This window comes from Lepus europaeus, chromosome 13 (genome assembly GCF_033115175.1).
Source record: "Lepus europaeus isolate LE1 chromosome 13, mLepTim1.pri, whole genome shotgun sequence".
Taxonomy (NCBI): Eukaryota; Metazoa; Chordata; class Mammalia; order Lagomorpha; family Leporidae; genus Lepus; species Lepus europaeus.
Window position 1 is genome coordinate 91,431,039 of NC_084839.1, and position 23,173 is coordinate 91,454,211.

The window sequence follows — 23,173 nt, forward strand, 5'->3', positions numbered from 1 at the left end:
TCATCATCAGCTGAATCTAGCTTTGGCCCTTATTATTTTGTATTGGAACATTTTCCTTTTTAAAAGTCTGCTTAAAGAAAAAGCCCAAATATCAATGATGAAGGCTTTCAGAAATGCAATGAACCAGTGTCCTCTAAGGATATCTATGTCCTATTGCTTGGAACCTCCAAATATGTTGCCTTACAGGGAAAAGGGATCTTCTGGATGGATTACTCAAGGCTTCTGAGGTCACATTGGTTCATCCAAGTGGGTTTGATGCCATCACAAAGATTCTTACACCAGGGGCAAGTGGGAGGGTTGTTGTCAGGGGAACTGTGGGTAGGGAATTGGGGTGGGTGATGCAGCCATGGGCCAAGGGGTATCACAGCCTCTAGAAACAGGCAAAGGCAAGGATTGAATTCTCCATGACAGCCTCCAGATGTAACACAGCCCTCTCAACACCTTGATTTTAGTCTAATGAAAACGATTTTGGATTTTTGACCTGTGGATGTATAAAATGACAAATGAATATCATTTGAAATCCCTTCATTTCCGGTCATTATCTGGCAACTGTAGGAAATGAACACAGACAAGCTTGTGCTTGAGAATGGATGAGGAAGGACTGGACAGGGAGAGGGATCCCTTTCCCATCAGAGATCACCAAGCTCCTGGAGAATTTAGGAAGAACCATGGTTAAATCCTCAGTAGTGTTGCTTTGAAGGGCTGCCTGGGTTAACACCCTGGCACCACCATTTATTGGCAGTGAAATCTTGAGTAACTGAACCTCTGTCTGCCTTTGTTCTCCCTTCCATAAAAGTAGGAATGATAATACTGCTTGTCTCATAAACTTGTGATGAAGACTGACATAATTCACACAAAGTGTTTGCATAGTACCAGGCACAAAGTAATGATGCCATAAACATTGATTGTTATAGAAGCCCTCAGCTATTCAAAGGTTTCTCCATGTGTTTGCAACTGCTGAGTTTTCTTATTATAGTTAATAAGGCCATTCTTTCTTTGGGGAAACCACAAGTATGCATTCCTCACTCAGATAAAGCCAAAAGAAATACCTGCTCATTCTGAACACAGTGATGTAGTAACAAATTTCATGGTCCTTACTCAATAGAATCTTCAGTTTGTTTTCATATGGGGCACAAAAATAAATATATAAATTCTCTGTGTGAAGAACAAGCATGGAGCTTGCAATGACAGATGGCTCATGTTTCTGTTTCAGTCTTAACTCAGAGGATCCTTAGGTTTGCATTCCTCTTCCTATCCCCATGTGCACTCTAGGGAGACTCCCCTAAGACAGCAGAAGTCTTTCCAAGATAAGGAAAACTCCATGGTGGGGGCTGAACAGGGAAGTGCACATAGGGTCATTGTAGCTCCAGGTGTATGAGAAAGTGAGAAACTTCACAGATCATGATTGAAGTTGATTTATAGCATGGTTATCACTCAGTAGAAGGCGAGGCAAATCATTTTATTTCCATCCTTCTAGTTTAATTCTATAGTCCCTTCTGCTAAAGATGTGCTCTGGGTATGCTGTAGTCCAGGCACTTTATATATTTCTTGGGAAAGGACCTAGTTATGAGTGGTCACCCTCTACATTTCCTTCTGTGGGTGGCAAATGAGTTGACTGGGGGTGGCATTCTGGACAGAGTGGAACCCTCTGTGTGTTGCAGTAGGAAAACAGTAAAAACTGAAGGCATATTTGGAAATTGGGACAGCCAAAGCATAAGGTGTGTGTGGGGGTGGGGAGAGGGAGATGTAGAGCTGAAATTCTCCATGGAAGGAAGTGTGTGAAGAGCTTCCCATGTCCTCATTACTGTGGCCTCCATCCTAAGCCTTCCTTTCCCAGGGTGTGCAAAGTTGTCATATTAAAGTAGATAAGATGACCACTGGAAGAAAGGGCTCTGTGCTCCCAAAGTTTTGGAAATGTGCAAAAAACAAGCACAAGAGTTTCTTTCCCTCAGGAGTTCTCAGAGCCCATTATTGTGGTTTGTATTTTCAGAAGTGGTCATAATAATGCCTGCGCCGTGGCTCAACAGGGTAATCCTCTGCCTAGTGGCGCCGGCACACTGGGTTCTAGACCTGGTTGGGGCGCCAGATTCTGTCCCGGTTGCTCCTCTTCCAGACCAGCTCTCTGCTGTGGCCCAGGAGTGCAGTGGAGGATGGCCCAAGTTCTTAGGCCCTGTACCCCATGGGAGACCAGGAGAAGCACCTGGCTCCTGGCTTCGGATCAGCGCAGTGCACTGGCCGTGGCGGCCATTGGAGGGTGAACCAACGGCAAAGGAAGACCTTTCTCTCTGTCTCTCTCTCTCTCACTGTCCACTCTGCCTATCAAAAAAAATAAATAAATAAATAAAAAGAAGTGGTCATAACAGATAAATAGAAAATAGGCCAAGAACCAAGGCATTAAGGTAAAGAGGAGTGAATGAGTACAAGAGGTAATCAGGATGAAAAACTGGAAATGGTTGCTAACCCTATGGGACAGGGAACACTGAAAGGCTATGACAGCAGAGGGAAGCCCAGTGTGGTCCCAGTGTCAGGTTTAAAATTTGTTGCAATAACTTAGAAATTTTTAAATATTAATGAAGACTTATTTATTTGAAAAGGAAAGCCAGAGAGAGAGAGAGAGATCTTTTAACCCCTGATTCACTCCCCCAAATGGCCACAAAAGCTGGGAGCCTCGAACTCTATTCAGGTCTCCTAAGTGGGTGACAGGGGCCCAAATACTTGTGCCATAATCCACTGCCTTCCCAGGTGCATTAACAGGGAGCTGGATGGGAATCAGAGCTGCTGGGACTAGAACTGGTGCTCCTATAGGGGATGTGAGTCACAAGAGACAGCTTAACGGACAGTGCCACAACGTTTTAGACAATGGAGGAGTAAAGTATTTATAGGATAAGAAATCAGTTTATAGGAAGATGATGGGTGCCAAATTTATTTTGTAATACTGGATGGAAAACTGATGGTGCTGATGCTCAGAGACCTTTGAGAGGGTGGAGCCAGTTGAGGGCCAATTTTGTGGCATAGCTGTCAAAGCCGCCCCCTGGGACACCAGCACTCCACATGGTCTCTGGTGTATATTCCGGTTGCTCTACTTACAATCCAGCTCCCTGCTAATGGCCTGGAGAAAGCAACAGAAGATGGTCCGAGTGTTTGGGCCCTGATACCCATGTAGGCAAACCGGATGAAGCCCCTGGCTTTCACCTGGCTCAGCTCTGGCCATGTGTTCATTTGGGGAGTAGGCCACCAGATGGAGGATCACTCTGTCTGTCTGTCTCTCCCTTGCTCTCTGTAACTCTTTCAAATAAATCGCTTTTTTTTAAAAAAATTGATAACATAATCACAGACAGATGAATAGAGCCATAACTTAGGCCCTTTGGGGTTGCCTGGTACTCTGATTAGGCTCATTGACATGTTTAAATAAAAACCATATCTTCTCTTTCAGAATCACTGCTTGTGCCATGACTATGAACAAGTATGTGGAAGAGAACGTGTCTCAGAAATCCTACACGACCATCAAGTATTTCATGAAGATGCTGAGCAGCGTCAGCGAGACCCTCATCTTCATCTTCATGGGAGTGTCCACCGTTGGGAAGAACCACGAGTGGAACTGGGCCTTTGTCTGCTTCACGCTGGCCTTTTGTCTGATCTGGCGGGCGCTGGGTAATGAGCACTTGTTTGCTCAAGGGAGGGCTAGTGACACAGCAGAGTGGAGCTTTCTCCCCGCCCTCCCCTTTCTGCCAGGGCTGCCTTTCATCTTTGTTCTTCTTCATCATCTAGTCCTTCCCTCCTTTCCTTCTTCTTCCTCCTCCTTCCTTCCCTCTTCTCTTTCCTCTCCCCCTCCCCTTCCTCCTCTTTCTTCCTCTGCTTCTTCATCTTCCTCCTCTCTGTCTCCTCCTCCTCCTCCCTTTCTCCTCTTTCCCCAGCTCCTTCTTCATCTTCCTCCTCTCCTCCTTCCTTCTACATAGATCCTTTCTTCCCCGAGTATCTTCAGGCCTTTATTACAAGACCAATTGCTCTCACTTGGCTTCTCTGACCCCACGTATCCATGTATTATCCTGATCAACTGTAGCAAAGGCTCAGGAGCCCCACAGTACTAGCACAATAGAGAGAATAGAATGACGTTGGGGCTAATTCTGAAACACTTTGCCCTGTCCTTAAGCACAGAAAACAAGTCTCGACATTTGCATGTTCTGGACTCACATAGAACATACTTTCCTTTGGGTCTGTCTTTATTTGCAGGTGTCTTTGTCCTGACTCAGGTCATTAATTGGTTCCGGACCATTCCCCTGACCTTCAAAGATCAATTCATCATTGCCTATGGAGGCCTCCGAGGTGCCATCTGTTTTGCCCTGGTCTTTCTCCTTCCTGCTGCTGTGTTTCCTCGGAAAAAGCTGTTCATTACGGCTGCCATCGTCGTCATATTCTTTACTGTCTTCATCCTGGTGAGTAGAGTTCTTTCTGGCAGAACTCTCTCTCCTTCTACCAGGAGGAAATGAGAGCTTTCAGACTGTTGTCATGAATTCCGCTGACAGGATGCAAAGTTACAAAGGTGTGTGCAAGCGTTGGTCATTAAGCTATTAGGGAAAATGATATTTCCTGTCCGGGTTCATGTACTGCCCAGGGACCTGCGAGAGGCCAATTTGGTCACTTGGCCTACACAGAGGAGTTGTTATTTAAGGAAACTCAGCTAAGTGATCTAAGCTTACTACTGGAAACTTACAAACTGCACTTGCTAAGCCTTGTCATCTGTCCTGCTCTCTGACCTAGTAAAGTTCTTCTTAAATGCCAGTTGTGTGTGATGACTTCCAACTGCAAATTGACATCAGCAGATTGTTCAACAGTGCCTCCCTGAAACAGAGCAATGAGCAGAGTACAAATTCAATATTGGGAAGACAGTGTGGTGAAACTGGGCCCACATCTTGATTCTGCATGTTAGTAATCTCTTTAAGTTAGTATGCGAGGTCTTAGGAGATTATATTTTGTACATATTCATTTATTAAAAATATACTGGACTCCTGCTGTGTGCCAGGAGCAAAACATAAGGAGTTTGCTGTCCCTGCAGAGTTTGCATCATCAGAGGTGGTGGAGGGGACAGATAGTTGACAAGAAAAATAAAAAGAAAGCAAATGTAAGCATATGCTTGAAGGAAGCTGGAAAATGAAACGTAATAAAGTAAAAGTAGGGGATAATAATAGTAAGGGTGAATTAACAGAGGTGATACATTTCTAAATATACTTGTCATGGAAGGTGGCAGTAAGAAAAATGACATTTGACTGAAGGCATGCAGGGGGTGGAGGAATTAGTGAAACCAAAGAACATTCCCGGCACATGGACTGAAGGGTAAAGCTCTGAGAGCAGTGTTTTCCCAGCCAGTGTGGCTGGAATGGAGTGTGGAGTGGAGTAGCAGGAGAATGAGGTGGGGGATTCTGGAGTCTGGATCGTATATGGCCCTGCAGGCCAGGGTAAGGAGTTTGGCTCTTTTCTGAGTCAGTGGAATCCATTGGAAGATTTTGGAGATGCATGCTGTGTTCTAATCTACACTGTAAAAGGATTCCTCTGGAGGCTGGCATTGTAGCACAGTGGGTTCAGCCACCACCTATGACACCAGCATCTCATATCAGAGTGCCAGTTTGCATACAGGCTACTCTGCTTCTGATCCAGCTCCCTGAAAATGCACCTGGGGAAGCAGTGGATGGTGTACTTTGGCCCATGTCATCCATGTGGGAGCCCCAGATGGAGTTCCAGGTTCTGGCTTAGGTCTGGCCCAATCCCAACCCCAGCTGTTATGGCTATTTGGGGAGTAAACCAGCAGATGGAAGATCTCTGTCTCTCTCTCCCTCTGGAAATGAAAGGAAAGGATCCCTGTGGCCCCTGTGTAGAGAATATACTGTTCAGAGGAGAAGGTAGAAGTGCAAATCTGGTGTAGAGGCCAAGGCAGTCCTGAGGCCCAGGGTGGTGGCAGGTAAGTTGGTGAGTTGGTTGGGATCCTATAGTACATTCTGAATGTGGACGTCACAGGACTCCCTGATGGATTAGACAATGTGTGGGGGAAAGAGTAGTGACAAACAACCCAGAGGCTTTGGCCTGACTAGTGAGAGGGATGAACTTGACCTCCAGTGACAAGGGGAAGTCTATGCATGAGGGAGGTTGAAGCAGGGAAACTGGTAGTTCAGTGATGGGTGTGCTGGGTCAAGTGCGTCTGCCAGACCTACAAGGGGAGCTGTTGAGTGGGCCGATGTTGACAGTTTGGAGGTCGAGAAAGAGGTCATCAGTAGCAGATAGCTGATACTTGGAGGCTTGAAACTGAATGTGATTATCACGGAAATGAGAACTTCCAAAATAAACACCTTACTTAGGAACTCTTACAGCTCTCACAACAATCCCATGGCACATGAATAGAAGAGTTCCTATTTGTGACCCGTATTTTGGAGACAAGGAAAGCAAGGCGCTGAAACTGAGATTAGATAATTTTACCACATTTTTACAGCTAGTGACAGACAGAGAAGGCAGTCGAAACCAATTCATTCTTAACCTAAATGAGTGCCCAGTGGAGAGCCTACTGTGTAACGTGTCTTGGTTCCCTTCCTACCTTCCTTCCAGTAAGTTCTGAAAAAGACAGTTCAGCATTGGGGACAGTAGGGTCATCTGGAATCCTGGAGAGCAATACCTTGGGAGATCCCTTCCTGAGTTAAGAAGATGGATGCTTTCCATTCTTCTGTTTACTGTCAATGCCTTTACAGTGCCTGTCCTCTTCAGTGACCGTGGATAGCACAGTGTGTTGGGCTCTGAGACATGGGCTTTCCTATTTGCATCACCTCGTTTTAATTCTCAAGACAAACCTTTGAAATAGAAACCAGTATTGTTCTCAGTTAAACAAACTGAGACTTTAAGAAACAGATTAATCCGATGGCACACATTTGTGAATGTGGCTGTTGTATAAATGGAGGTCTTCACTATCTGGTAGCAATGCCTTTGCTTAAAGAAAATATTATTTATTATGACCAGTAATACAGTCACATGTTGCTGGATGATGGGGACATACTCTGAGAAATGTGTCCTTGGGTGATTTTGTCATTGTTCAAACTTCACAGAGCATACACAAACCTAGATGGTTTAACCTGCTACACACTGGGCTATATAACATAGCTTAGCTTTAAAATTTTAACTTTTTAGTTTTTAAACTTTAGGCCATAACAGAGAGCTGGGTCAGAAGTGGAGCAGCTGGGACTCGAACTGTGCCCTTATGGGATGCTGGCACTGCAGACAGAAGTGTAACCTACTAGGCCACAGCATAGGCCCCAAATATGCCTTTTTTCTGGACACCTCCTGAAGGACCTGCCTGAGTCTGTTTTATAGGCATTTTTATTTAAAGATTTATTTATTTACTTGAAAGAGTTACAGAGAGAGAGAGAGAGAGAAGAAGAGACAGAGAGGGCAAGGGGAGATCTTCCATTCGCTGTTTCACTCCTCAAATGGCTGCAATAGCCAGGGCTGGGCTAGACTGAAGCCAAGATCCTGGAGATTCTTCTGAATCCCCTACATGGATTCAGAGGCCCAAGGACTTGGGTGATCTCCTGCTGCTTTCTCAGATGCACTAACAGGGAGCTGGATCAGAAGTGGAGCTGCCAGGTCTTGGGATAGTGCCCATAGGGGATGCCGATGTTGCAGGTGGCAGCTTAACTTGCTATGCCACAACATGGCCCAGACAGTCCATTTTTCTTTAATAAACAGGAGGAGTACACTCTAAAATAATAATAATAAAAGTATAGTATTGCATCATATATGCATAAACCACTAACAATGCATTTTAAAATAGCAATAAAAGTATAATGTATGCATAAACCGGTAATAGTCCTTCATGATCGTTATCAAATATTATTGCTGAACATTATTGTGCTGTACTGGCAGCAACATTATTGTGTATGACTGGCAGCGAAGTAGCTTTGTTTATAACAGCATAACCACAAACACAAGAGTAATGTATTGACCTATGGCCTTATAATGACCATGATGTTATAATCGTATGGGACCACTATTGTATAGACAATCCGTCATTCACTGAAATGTCCTTGTAAGACACATGAGTGCAATTTCAGTTATAGCTGTTCATATATTAGACACATACACACCAACATGGAGAATTCTCTCATCCATTGGTTCACTCCCCAAATGCCCACAAGCAGCTGAGGCTGGGCCAGGCCTGGAAGTCAATGGGAGTCCTTGCAGTGGTGACAACCGCTTGAGCCATCACCTGCTGCTTTGTGTTAGCATTGTTCAGGACAATGGAATCTGGAGCAGAGCTAGGGTTCCAACCCAAGCATTATGATGTGGGATGTGGGTGTCCCAAGTGGTGTCTCAACCACTAGACCAAATGCACGCCCAGTTATACTAACTTTTATTCAAATAGCCCATGTTAGTTCAAATCCCCTCCTTGAACTCCGGAGATAGCCTGGAGCCTTCTGAATGTAGAGGGGAAGCAGATTTGTCTTCGTCTTGTCTCCGTCATTTAACATCAGTATTTACGCAGTCCTTGTAATAAATCATCCTTTTTGCTACTCTTACATCTTGCTTGAGACTAAATTCTGAAGTGAATTCATTTAGCCTTGGATATTTTAGTCTTTCCCAGCTTGGAACAGAAGACCAGCAAGAAGTGAGGCAGCGATACATCCCCTCTGCCCACTCTGACCACTCTTGTCTTTGCCACCGTCAGTGAGTCCTGTCATGGTTGTTCAGTGCTTCCAGACTCCTCTCCACGCTCTCAGAATGACACCTGTGGAGTGTGAGCATCAAAGGCAAAACCAGAACCATCTCATTCTAATGGGACTGGGAACCAAACCACGTGCAGACGATGCTATTAGCCGTTATTGTCTGTACACGTGCTTCTCAATTATCTGCAGTGCAAAGCCAGGCCCTGACCCTTAACATCAGGGACATATGCGTTTGTAAATTCCAATGAAAGTGACTTCAGAGAGCAATGTAACTCAAGAAAAGACATGCAAAATGCAAGCTCAACATTTTTATTAGGTTCCTCAGACTTAAACTTCCATTTTCATAATAAAAAATATTGCAGAAATACATGATATTTCATAGAATATGTGTGTAGGATTCATGCATAGTACTTTTTTAAAGATTTATTTGTTTATTTGAAAGTCAGAGTAACACAGAGGGAGATGGAGAGAGAGAGAGAGAGAGAGAGAGAGAGAGAGAGAGATCCTCCATGGCCTGGTTCACTCCCCAATTGGACACAACAGCTGGAGCTATACCAATCTAAAGCCAGGAACCAGGAGCTTCTTCCGGGTCTCCCATGTGGGCACAGGGGCCCAAGGACTTGGGCCATCTTCTATTGCTTTCCCAGGCCATAGCAGAGAGCTAGATTGGAAGTGGAGCAGCCAGGTCTTGAACCGGCGCCTATATGGAATGTCGGCACTGCAGGCAGCAGCTTTACCCGACACTTGACAGCGCTGGCCCCTCTTAGTATTATTTTTATACTTAAAACTTTTTGGTTCTTTGTAATTGAGATGCAACCAAAAGACATCAGTGAAATATTGTCTGTATTAATGTCTACAAGCCATGTATATCAGAATTTAACATTTTAATGTAACGTATTAACTTGCTTTGTCCCTTGTTAGTGGTGCTTCCATATTTATCTCATTGCCAACTAGTAATTAGCAGTTGCTCAGTTTAGAGCAACTTCAATGAACAGATCATACTTTGAGTAGCACTGGTCAAGACTTTATGACCCATGAACACACAACAATCCAAGAGAAAATGCGTAAGTCCTACACCCAAGGGAAAAAGTATCGGCCACTGTAGATTATGTTGGCAAAGGTCTCACTGCAGAGGTGATATTTAATCTGAGATATGAAAGACTTGAAGTCAGCCAGCCAAGAGCATTCTAGCTAGAAAGAAAAACTGATGTAAAATCCTAAGATGAGAAGCATATGGAACAGAAATAAGAAGCCAAGTGGGTAAGGAGAGAGTGGAAATAAAAATATAGAGGAAGCCACACATTGTAGAGCTTTGGAGGCTGAGGTCAAGAGTGTGGTTTTAATTGAATTGAAGGGTGATGAGAGGGTTTTAATCAGGAGAGTGGTGTGTTTTAAAAAGATCTCTCTTAACTGCGAGGCGAGAGAATTGATTATAGGAGACAAAAAAAGAAGTAACTTGGCCAATTTGGGTGCTCCCACTGCAGGTCAGACCAGTAATGATAGTGATGTGGCTTTGGGTAATAGCCACAAAGATGAAAATAGTGGACACAAGCCTCCCTTGCCTTTTTTTTTTTTTTTTTTTTTTTTTTGAGGACTGGGCAGCAAGACTCAGTGTGAGAAGTGAGACAACAAATAACTAAGGGTAACTTAAATTCCATGTGATTTGCAAAGTCAGGGAGCTTATGGGAGATAGGGCAGTGTCAAGTCCAGAAGCTGGGAAATTCATGTGCAATGAGCCACCTGTTCCCAGGGAGGTAGGTGCATGACTTTCTCTGCATGAGAATGAGAGAAGAGATTAGAGGGGAGGAAAGAGGAGAAGGTGGGTAGAAATGCTGATGGAAAAGGAGAAAGAGTATGGAAACAAAGACAGCAGTTGAAATGTATTGGATATATTTGATACTGTGAACCTGCCTAGCTAATCCTCCAGGAGTGGAGATAATATCTGGAGGTGGCAAGTGTACCAATGTCAGTCTTTCCTCTGGTAAGTTTGAGGGTAGCCCAACCAAGCTCCCTGTCACACACCTGGGGACCAGAAATTGCTGGGTTCCACAGCTGCTCGTCTCTTCCCGTTTCTACTGTCTGTCTCACCCTTTTTTGTGTACTATGGCATGTGCATAATGCTTGGTTCTTTGCCTATACTCTCTGTTTCACCCTCTCATTCTTCTCCCCACCGCGGCTCTTAAAGAGCTATGAATACACACATGCACATGGGTGCAAGCACACATGCATACACACACATACAAATACATGTATTCCCTTCAGAAAGGATCTTAATCCCAGGATAAATAAAAAGTTAAGGAACTCAGTCAAAAAGCCTAGAGGGGAATACTTAATGATCTGCAAATATAGTAGGAATGACTAATTATAAATACATGCATACAAGTTTGTCCTTCAGCTAAAAATGATGCATTATTGTTGAAGTGACAATTTTTATGCCCATGTATTTATTATTATACTTTAAGATATGTTCCCTCCCCTCATTTCCACATTACCTATAGGACAAACTCTCTGAACCTGATTTTTTTTCTTTTTTTCTTTTTTTTTTTTTTTGATAGAAAAGTGGACAGTGAGAGAGAGAGACAGAGAGAAAGGTCTTCCTTTTCTGTTGGTTCACCTTCCAATGGCCACTGCGGCTGTAGCGCTGCCGCCGGCGCACTGCGCTGATCCGAAGCCAGGAGCCAGATGCTTCTCCTGGTCTCCCATGCGGGTGCAGGGCCCAAGGACCTGGGCCATCCTCCACTGCACTCCCAGGCCACAGCAGAGAGCTGGTCTGGAAGAGGGGCAACCGGGACAGAATCTGGCGCCCCGACCGGGACTAGAACCCGGGGTGCCGGCACCGCAGGTGGAGGATTAGCCTATTGAGCCACAGCGCCAGCCTCTGAACCTGATTTTATTGAGTGAGCACTATCTCTAAAAATAGAATTTCTTGCGACATACTATTTATTTTTTGATAGCACAATGAGAATTTTAACCTTGCCTGCATTATAATGGTAGTTAAAGAAATTAACCTCTTTATGAAGCACATTGTGTTTTCAAAGCGCAGTCTTTCTTGTGGGGTATTGTACAACCAAACAGCTCTTATTTCTTGGGCTTTACACACCTTTTCTTTTCAAAAAGATAAATTATATGATTCATATAAAATATAGTTTGTTTTTCAGATTTTAAAATTATATTCAAGGGAGATAAGTGTAGTAATACAAAGCATAAAGCTTTTTTTTTTTTTTTTTTTTTGACAGGAAGAGTTAGACAGTGAGAAAGACAGAGAGAAAGGTCTTCTTTCCATTGGTTCACCCTCCAAATGGCCGCTACGGCCAGTGTGCCGATCCTAAGTTAGGAGCCAGGTGCTTCCTCCTGGTCTCCCAAGCACTTGGGCCATCCTCCACTGCCTTCCCAGGCCACAGCAGAGAGCTAGACTGGAAGAGGAGCAACCAGGACAGAATCCGGCGCCCCAACCGGGACTAGAACCCAGAGTACCGGCGCTACAGACAGAAGATTAGACTAGTAAGCCCTGGCGCCGGCCCAAAGCATAAAGCTTTGAGTAGGGCTGTTCTGATGGGATATGCCAGCCCTGTTCCTTATAGCTGCTGTAGGCCTCCATTTAGTTGGCTTTAGGTGAGGATCCCTCTGTTGCAGGCAGTGCGGAGGGCTAGGGATGTAAAGTATAGCATTTTAACCTGATGCTTTGTTATGTTTTAATACACGGCATTCAGTAAAATGGTGACAGAAGAAAGAAAAGTTTAGCTTCTTTCAATATCCTCTTCTTTAAAAGACAAAAAGATGATTAGAGCACAATAACTATTATTTAGCAAATCCCTGGAATTGCGTAGCAGATCCCCAGACATCTTTAAATCCATTCAGTGTCTATGTACAAGTCCATCAAGTGGCAGGACTGAAGGAATTCAGGAGATGGCACTCCCTTTCTGCCTCCATCAAGGATTAGGGATGCGTTTATTGCAAACCACTGTGCAGCGTTGTGAACCATCTGGGACTTTACTCCACTTGCAAGCTAATAAGGTGGCCTGTTAATGGACACCCACAGAAGACCCTGAGTCAGGGACAAAGGGCTTTGTTACTCGTGGTAAAAAAAAAAAAAAAAAGGCAGTGATTAGAGCTCCATGCTGGTCTGTGTCCATCTTCAATGCCCTCTAGTCCCATGAGGGAAGACACAGGACCCTTGATGGACATGCACATGAGTCATCTCAAGGTGGCTCATTGCTTGCAACTCTGAGAAATGGCCCAAGTAAAAAATAGTGAGAGCCTTGAACTCTTGGCACCCACTGCAAGAACATGGAGGGCACTCAGAGTCCTGTGATGACCTTCTCCACAACTGAATAAACCTTCACTCATTTGGCCTCATAACCTGAGATGATGATGACCATAGATTTTTTCAGGGCCCTCAAATATGCATCTAATTGTTGAATAAATGGCTAAATACATATAGTTTAATAATAACACTCTACCTGTATTTGATTAATATTTATCATTACTTGATAGAATTCCATAGAATTCAGAATAATTTGTTTTGAGACGATGTGGCTTTCTAAGGTGGAAAAATGTAGGAAAGCAATAAAAGATAATTCCAAGTTATTTTTGAGCAACCAGGTAAAAGAAGGTGACAGTTAATTTAGTGGGGCAAACCATAGGAATATGGGTTTGAAGGGTGAGAAGTCAAATGTTTGGTCTTCAATGGGTACATTTTGCACATGCACATTTGCTTATTTGACCTCCAAGTGGAGAAGGGGGCACAGGAAGGGAGGAGAAGCCTCACAAGGAGGCTACTCAGAAGTCAAGTGAGGAAAGTGTTCAAGTGGGGAGGAACTGGCAACCTTGTCACATACAGCTGCAAGGTCAGGCAGGGTGTCCATGGAGACCTGTTCCCAGGACGTAGTGATATGCTGATGAGTAGCCCTCTTTACAGGAGCTCTGTGGGCCGTGGTGGGGCTAGGAGACCCTGAGTGATTGGATTCGAGAGAGAGTAAGAAAAAAATGAGAGACAGAAGACAGAGGCAACTCTGGGGCAGTCGTGGTGAGAAATGGCACTGTGGCCAGAGGAGAATATCTCTCAAAGGACAGCTTCTGTTTCCCCTTTCCAAGATGATGGCTCAAGTAGTTGGGTTCTTGCCACCCACATGGGAGACACTTGAATTGAATTCCCAGCTTCAGGCTTCAGCCCTGGAGAAGCCTTGCACATTGCAGGCATCCGAGGGTGAACCAATGGATGGAGCTGTCTCTCTCTGTCTCTCTGCTTCACAAATAAACAAATAAAAAATGTAAAACACCTGGGAGCCATAGCAGCATGTTTGTGTAGTGATGACACAGTGAAGAGGGAGACATTGATGACACAGTAAAGACTAGACACACTTAGGGGAGGAGACAGACCTGTAACAATGAACGACTGTGCACAGCAGTCAGTGCCAAGAGCAAGGCAAACAGATGAGGACCAGGAACACCTACTTGAACACCTTTATGGTGCTCATTCAATTTATCCCATTCTTAGAGATAAATAGGGTTTGTAAAACCAGGTCTGTGGATTATGTAATATCAGAAGGCCTTATTAAAGATAGCATCACAATGACAGTGATATTTTCTAACAAATGCAAACAGTGGGGGGTCCAGCATAGTGGTGCAGTGGGTTAAGCCTTGGCTTGGCTTGCAATACCAGCATCCCATTTTGTTGACTTTTCCTTAAGCTATTATTAAGCCATGGGCTTCTTAGAATTTGGAACTCAGTTTCTCTCTGTCTCTCTCTCTCTCACTATCCACTCTGCCTGTCAAAAAAAAAAAAAAAGAATTTGGAACTCAGTGAAATCAGCTTTTTCTAAAACACGTATGTTAACACCCATTTTCATTTATAAAAGTTAAAAATTACAGAACATATGTTGATTGAAAAACTGTTATTACCTCGTATGCAATTTCAAAGTGACAAAATGAAATACAAACAGGATGCAGGATGTGTCATGGCATTTGGTCAAAATTAGTTCACTTTAGATAATTAAATGAAGGGCCAGCTCTGTGGCATAGCAGGTAAAACCATCACCTGCAGTGCTGGCATTCCATATGGCTGCTCCACTTCTGATCCAGCTCCCTGCTAATGTATCTGAGAGAGCAGCGGAAGATGGTCCAAGTACTCGGGCCACTGCACCCATGTGGGACACCTGGATGAAGTTCCTGGCTTCAACCTGGCCCAGCCCTGGCCTTTGCAGACATTTGAGGAGTGTACCAATGGATGGATGATATTCTCTCTCTCTCTCTCTCTCATTCTCTCTCTCTCTCTCTCTCTCTGCCTTTGTTTCTCCCTCTCTGCAACTCTGCCTTTCAAATAAATAAGTAAATCTTTTTTAGAAAAAGAGAGTTAAATGAAAGTTAAACTGAAAAATGGCCAAGGATGGATTGATGGAACAAAACCAATGACTTTATTTTGAAAGACTGTGTGTGTGTATGTTACAGTTTTTATTATTAAAAGCATTCTTAAAGACATAATCATATGGGGAGAGGTGAGGTGCAAGTCAAGTGCATGGCAGAGAACCTACCTGAATATATATCCATCACTTCCCACTGCCCCAAAGAAACAGCAGCCCTTCCTACTCATATGTGGTTCATTCTGGCTAGTGCTGGTCATGTACCCACCAAGTAAGAAACTTAGGGATTTTTCCTCTATGCTGTCACCCATTTTCATCTTTCCTATTTTGGTGCCACTATTACATACTTCTCAGTGTATTAGGTGATTGTTTTTGATAAATGCCCCCTCATTCTCCTTTTTCTAAATTTTTTTAGTTACATTACTCTTCTGGATTAACTATTTAAAATCAACCTCTCAAGTTCTCATAAAAGCCCTTAGGAATGTGTTATTGGAGCTACATTGCATATACATGTTAGCTAAGAACAAAGTTATCACCATAATATTGTCATTAGTCCATCTAGGAATTGTATGAGCTCTTTTAAAACTTAAATTTTCAGTGTTTTGTTGGTTTTAAATTTGATTTGAGAGAGAGAGAGAGAGAGAGAGAGAGCGCTCATATCCACTGATTCACTCCCCAAATGCCTGAAGTGGCCAGAACTGGAAAGGGTTAAAGCCAGGAAGCCCAGAAACTAAATCTGGGTCTCTCACATGAGTGGTAGGAACTGGAGGACTTGAGTCATTACTGCTACCTCCCGGGGGTCTGCATTAGCAGGGGCTGGATTCAGGAGCTGGAGACAGACAATGAACCCAGGCACTTCAAAGTAGAATATGAGTATCTTAACCAATGTTTTAACAACTAGGCCAACCATCTGCCCCATAAAAATCAAATCTTTTTAACAGCCTATGTAAGTTTAGTTTTATAGTTCTCTTCATGAAAGTTCAAAGTATCTGTCATATGGTTTTATATACCAAAAGAGAAAATACATATACTATTACATATTTAGTATCTGTATAGCACACTAACCACATATATAATATACTACTATCTACCATACATATCATATACCCACTCTTTATATTTTTTTCATTGCTATCATGTATGTATTCATTCTGTTACATTTTAGTATGTGGGATGGCTTGTGCATGTTGTTTTTACTTTAATCACTTTACTAAACTTTTTTATGATTTTTAAAAGAGAAAGGATTATTTTAGATTTTTTTTAGTAAAAACTGTAGATCACCCATGAGCAATGCAATCCATGTTGCTTCCTGCCGATGTACTTCATCTGTGCCCTTACTTAGCTAACGGGCACATGCAGAGTGGTGCCAGCGGCAGAGGGGGAACATCCTTGTGTTTTCCTGGCTCTAATGGAAGTGCGTTCAGTGTTTCCTTAGAAAGTTAGATGTTCACGATAGATTTCTGGTGAACATGTTCCAGCACACAGAGGAATTTCTTCTTCTTCCGTGTTTGTTGCATAGCTATGATTCTCTCCAGGTCCCAATTTCACCCATGAACATAGGCAAACTCACTCCGTGCCTTTCCCAGGGCTGATCCTTATAGTCTCTGCTGGCAAATGCTTCCAACATTTAAGACTCCTGTTTGGTGTTTTTTTGTTTGTTCGTTTGCTTTTTTTTTTTTTTTTTTTTCAGGAAGCTATACTTGACACACACCTCCCCTGTCCACACTTTGTGACTCTTTTGGATACATCTGATTTTGTGTTAAACTGCAAAGTTCTAGTACTGTGGTCCTTAACTATTCATGTCTGTGTCCCAAATGCCCAAGCCCTTGACCTGTATGCAGTACAAGCTCAGTTAAAGTTATTTTAATAACTGAATGAATGGGAGAGAATCATTGAAAAGTTTTCAATGGTTCAGTACAAGTTAATGATTCTTAATTTTTTTCTTAGTGCTTTCCATTGCTTTGTGTTGGGATATAGGCCTCCAAAAATAAACCAGCTGTTGAAAGGAAGAAAACATATGGACAAATGTCACATTTACTGGCTTATATCATGGGAGTAAGACTACCTTTTTTGTTGGTTATCAGAGCTTAGGAGAAAAGAAATTATTCTAGCAATTTTATTTTAACCTCTTAATGATCTTATTATTGAATTTTCATTTTATTTTTAATTATATGTAACTTTATCACCTAACTTCTTTGTCTGTCCAGGGCATAACTATCCGACCATTAGTGGAATTTCTTGATGTTAAGAGGTCCAATAAGAAACAGCAAGCTGTCAGTGAAGAAATCCATTGTCGGGTAGGTGCTGACAGAGTGTAAACAATTTAACTGATAAATCATGAAAACATCTGAATGAGTGACACAGCTTGACTTCAGGGATTCATTTCCTAAAGAAGAGAGAAATGGCAGAGGGTGGGAGGGAGGGAGACCTGGGAGAGACCTGTGTCCTGGGACCACAGAATCAATGAAGTCCCATGGCAGCTCCTCTATGTCAGCTTGCTAAACTTCATTGCAAGAGCGACAGAAATCCTCTCTTTTTTACTTTCTTACAGCTTGAAAAAATTTATTCTGGAAAACAAGTACCATTTTTCATACTTTCCAAAATTATGAGCTAACTCTTAGGATGAGCAAAATAGTCTAACAGTTGCCTACTAGTGATATAACAAAAATCTCAATCTGTTGGAAGAAAAAATGTTTTAATACTTTCAATAAAATGCACAAAGGAAAAATTATCAGGGTCTTTGGAGTTTAGCATGATGCATGTAGAAGTGGAAATGACTGATGACAGGTAAAAATGAATAACTTGGCATGCTTTTTTCTGTTTTAGTTTTTTGATCACGTGAAGACTGGGATTGAAGATGTCTGTGGACATTGGGGTCACAATTTCTGGCGAGACAAGTAAGAATGCCATGTGCTGTTGTGTTCTGGATCCCTGGGAAGCAAGACACAGTGCCTTGTGTTATTTGTCAGAGCTGCAAATCTTGCCTATGTTGTGTCATACCATGTCCTTTAAGATGAAGTTCAGCTATGTCAGAGACATGGAATAGTAGTCTAGACAAGGTAGAAATGTATTGCTCTCTCGTTGGCCAGAGATATGCAAGTTAGATTTGATTGATGAGTTCTACCCCAGACTCCTCAGGAGCCTAAGACCCTTCTGTTCACTTAGAGTGGCCTCCATCACCACGCTGGCCTCTTAGAACAAAATGGTTCCTCCAGTAGCAGCCATTTTGGGCTGCGCGAAGGAAGAAAGATAATAGAGAGGAAGGCTGTGGAGGCTCCCTCCTTAGCAGTGTTATCAGAAGCTGCCATACAGTTTCTCCTCTTATCTCACAGGAGCTAGGACTCCATCCTATGGTCATTTCCCCCTGCAAAGGTGGCTGCAGAATGCAGTCTATCTGCAGAATGTAGGCTACTGTAATGCAATGCCTAAGCAGGCTACTTTTAGAACAAAGAGTTTTATTTAATTTACAGTTTCAGGAGCTGGCAGGGCCATTGGTTTGGTCTCTGATGAGGGCTTAATGACATATGGGATCACATGGCAAGAAACAGGGAGCACTCATGTGTGTCCTCTGATCTGTTTTCATAAAGCCACCAAAATTCAGTTACAGGCCTATCACCATCATTACTTTTTCTTTTTTCTTTTTTTAAGATTTTTAAAAAATTTATTCGAAAGGCAGAGTTAAAGAGACAGAGAGGGAGAAAAAGCAAGTGAGATTTTCCATCTGTTGTTTCATTTCCCAAAAGATCACAACTGCCAGGGCTAGGCCAGGCTGTAGCCAGAAGCCAGGAGCTTCATCCGAGTCTCCCATCTGGTTGCAGGGGCCCAAGGATTTGGCCCATTCTTTGCTGCTTTCCCAGGTACACTGCACGGAGCAGGATGAGAAGTGGAGCAGCCAGGACTTGAACCAATGCCCATATGGGATTGTGGCATTGTAGGTGACATCTTAACCCATTATGCCACAAAGCTGGCCCCATCCCCATTATTTTTTCTAATCCCGATCACCCCCCTGCAAAGCTCTACCTCTGAACACCATGGTTGGATTATGTTTCCCTGCTTTTTAAAAAAATATTTATTCTGGGGCCGGCACTTGGCTAATCCTCCGCCTGTGGTGCCGGCATCCCATATGGGCGCCAGGTTCTAGTCCCAGTTGCTCCTCTTCCAGTCCAGCTCTCTGCTGTGGCCCGGGAGGGCGGTGGAGGATGGCCCAAGTGCTTGGGCCCTGCACCTGCATGGGAGACCAGGAGAAGCTCCTGGCTTCGGATCAGCGCAGTGCGCCGGCCACAGCACTCTGGCTGCAGTGGCCATTGGCGGGTGAACCAACAGAAAAGGAAGACCTTTCTCCCTGTCTCTCTCTCTCACTGTCCACTCTGCCTCTCAAAATAAAAAAAGAAATATAAGTCATAGGCTCTGGCCTCAAATTTTGCAACATAACCGAAGCAACAGTCACAGAGCAGGCAGGTGTGTGTATGCATTTATATGTGTGTTTTCTCAGGGAGATCATTAAGTAGCACAATGAATTGCCAAGGATTTAAGTGAGAAAACGACCTTCACGTGTTTTATAATACTGTTTTGTGCCTACAAAACCCTCTTAGACTTAGTCTTACTTAATGATTGAAGGAGGAATATGTTAGATGTAGGCAGAGGGAGCACAGTTGGCCTCAGGGGAGCATTGGTAGTAACATTAAGCAAACTAAAAATTCCCGTATAAAAATGTGTTTTTGAAAAATGTCCATTTCTATTGGAGGCAGGAGGTAGACCAGAGAATCCTATGCACCTGCCTTAAGACTTGCTGCTCTATGCTAGTTCACATACTGAGGCCGTTCTACATAGATGGGGCCTGGTCTGTGCCAAGCCAGTGAAATTCAGTTTATTCCCCTTCTTTCCCCACAGTTTTGTAGCCAGATGTATTTTCTACCTCCCTTCTCCCTTTCAACCAAAGCACATTTCACCCTCTCTGTAGCATCCTGTCCATGCTTTCCTAACATGAAAGGCCTTACCCAAACTTGATTGTTGCCTTTCAGAATGAAAGGTGGGTGCCATGCTTCTACTGCTCCTCTGTCTCCCCAGCGAGGGCAAAACCAGACATGCGTAGGTGTAGGAATCAGGTCAGCAGGGCCTGGGGCAATACTGGGAGGGGGCAGAAGTGGACACTGTGATCTTGTGGGCTTGGGCTGGGACCGAGGTGAAGGAATGTCCCAGACAGTCTGGCTCATCCTGTCTTCTAGGCAGAGACACAGCCTCTGGTGCCAATCAGTCTATTCCAGGCAGACTCAAGGCGGCAGGGCCAGTGGACTGTCAGTGCCTAACGTGGCACAGCCCACTTTAGGTTGTGCCTGAAGACGGCATTGTTCCACAGCTAACAGTTTTCTCTGCAATGTCATGTTTCATCGATACATTTTTTTTTGTTTTTTTTTATTTTTCGATTCACTTCATAAGCATTTACAGATCCATACATATGTCTTCTAAGCAAATTCCAAATAATTTCCTGGATTGTCACATGCACTCTGCATCACAGGTAGAGCAGGAAATTCAGTATGGAGGGATGTTGTGCTGAAATTGGCCATTTCAAAAACTAATTCTGCTCAGATAAGATGTACTGTGTGGACATGACTGTTGACATAACTCCAAATGGCATACAAAGAAGTGATGCTTTTAGGCATGTTAGGCACCCCTTTCTTCCAGAGGCCTTATCTGTGGGTTTCCAGCAGTCCTGCCAGAGCCATCTCAAGAGGCCTTGGGTCATTTGAGAATGAAATGAAAGGCTACTACTGTTGGGACATCTCTCAGACTTGGCAAAAGAAGTCTACTGATGGTGAAAGAGAGCGCCTGTGTGTAGTTTGGCAGAGAAATGAAAGGTGTAGAAACAAAGCAAACAAAGAAAACACATAGTCCCTACATGAAATAGATTACCTGACATTGTCCTTAATGTTTGTTCTTCCTCTTGTTTATCTCTAGTGAAAAGCTAAAATAATAATCCTGATAAAAGACTTTCAGAAAGATGTAGTGTGGCTGTCAAGAGTGTGGGCTCAATGGGTGTAACATGAAATTCAAAACAGAAGTAGAAAACAGTAGGCCCAGTATTTAGGGTAGCGACCAGTCAATAGGAGAGAGCATTCACGATGGCTCTTTAATTCTTCAGAGCTCATGGTATTTAGAACAAAGAACTAGCACCAGATATGTGCGTTGGCACTGATTGCTTCCATGGCACAGGTGTGCCAGTAAACTCCTTGGGTTTATGGCGATCATTGTAATACACTTACTTGCTTTTGAATAAACATTTTTGCATGGCATTTCACTTATATATATTGGCATACTAATGTTACATTAAAACATCCCAGAACTCAGCCGCTCGGTACAGCAGTCACTTATTATTAAGGCACGTGAGTCAAGAGTCTGTGAGTCAGCTGGGCTGGGCTGGGCTGAGCTGCTTGTGCCATGCAATGGATTGGTTGTCAGCAAATCCTGGGTGGCCTATCCTGATGTAATTGGGGTGAGTTGACATTCACCTTTGTGCCTAGGACTAAGGAGTCACTCTAGGCCTATACTTCTTGTGGAAGCACAGATGGAAGCTTAAGACTGCCAATGCATTTTACACTCGATCTTAGCCAAAAGGCCGAGAAGCGATGCCAATACATTTTTTTTTTTTTTTTTTGACAGGCAGAGTGGACAGTGAGAGAGAGACAGAGAGAAAGGTCTTCCTTTGCCGTTGGTTCACCCTCCAATGGCCGCCGTGGTAGGTGCGCTGCGGCCGGCGCACCGCGCTGTTCCGATGGCAGGAGCCAGGTGCTTATCCTGGTCTCCCATGGGGTGCAGGGCCCAAGGACTTGAGCCATCCTCCACTGCACTCCCTGGCCACAGCAGAGAGCTGGCCTGGAAGAGGGGCAACCAGGACAGGATCGGTGCCCCAACCGGGACTAGAACCCGGTGTGCCGGCGCCGCAAGGCAGAGGATTAGCCTAGTGAGCCGCGGCGCCGACCGATGCGAATACATTTTAAGCCTCTGCTTCTATTATCATGTCTGCTAATGGCCATGTATCAAAGCCAGTGGCTGTACCCCTCCACCCAGACCATGGTGCAAATACATTGCCAATATGATGGTAGAGAGTATAGGTATGAGGGGGAACTGGGTCCAAAACTCCATTCTACTGTGCATGCTTACAGTGTGGCAAACACTGTAAAAAAAAAAAAAAAAAATCCCTGCCCATACAGGTCTTTTACTCCCAGTTCTAGGAGACAGGGAAGAAGATAAATGAGCTAATAATGTATCACATTAGAAAGTGATAGCCACAAAAATAGTGTAACAGATAAGCATATGGGAAGTAAGATAGGAAGTATTATGGGAGGGGTAGGATCTTATGGGAAAGTGGCTGTCATGGAAAGATTTAAAGGAAGTGTATGAATGAGCCTTGTAGGTACCAGGTGCAAAAGCATTCCTAGTAGAAGGAAAAGTAAGAATAAAGCCCAGAGCACGGTTGGCAAGTGGACTGCAGTGAGGCTGCCCCTGAGAAAGAGAGGCACACTGCTAGGTGGGACAGACTTAGGCTGTGTAGGGCCCCATGGGTTATTGTACTTTTATTCAAGTGAAATGTAGAACAGTCTGTCATTTGACTGATATTTTCACAGGAACGTTCTGGCTTCTGTGTTGAGAGTAGGATGTAGAAACACAATGGTGGAGCAGGGACACCAATTAAGTACTGATTTCAAGAATCCAATGAGAGATGATGATGTTTTGGTCTGGAATGATAGAATTAGCGGTGGTGAGAGATGGTTGGATTTTATATGTGTAATTGATGGTGGAACCTACAGAAATTGCTGTGGGAGTAGATATGGAATATTAGTTTATTAGGGCCACTCTATTAAAGTATTACAGATTAGGTAACTTATTCAACAGAAATACATTTTCTTACAGTTCTGGGTGCTAGAAGTCAGAGATCAAGGTGTCAGCAGAGGGGCTAGCATTGTGGTGTAGTGGGTAAAGCCGCCACCTGGGACACTGGCATCCCATATGGACGCCAGTTACAGTCCTGGCTGCTCTGCTTCTGATCTAGCTCCCAGCTAATGCACCTGGGAAAGCAGTGGAAGATAACCCAAGTGCTTGGGCCCCTGTACCCACATG

The 23,173-nt window shown here is 43.7% G+C and overlaps 1 protein-coding gene across 1 annotated transcript in view; it reads left to right on the top strand.

Annotated features, from left to right (window-relative positions):
- SLC9A2 (solute carrier family 9 member A2) overlaps nt 1-23,173 on the top strand; it is a 100,834-nt gene that overhangs the window by 61,748 nt on the left and 15,913 nt on the right. Inside the window, exons 4-7 of the mRNA XM_062208797.1 lie at nt 3,434-3,651; nt 4,231-4,433; nt 17,266-17,355; nt 17,885-17,955. Coding sequence (XP_062064781.1) covers nt 3,434-3,651; nt 4,231-4,433; nt 17,266-17,355; nt 17,885-17,955 — 582 coding nt within the window. The remainder of the gene's footprint in view (nt 1-3,433; nt 3,652-4,230; nt 4,434-17,265; nt 17,356-17,884; nt 17,956-23,173) is intronic.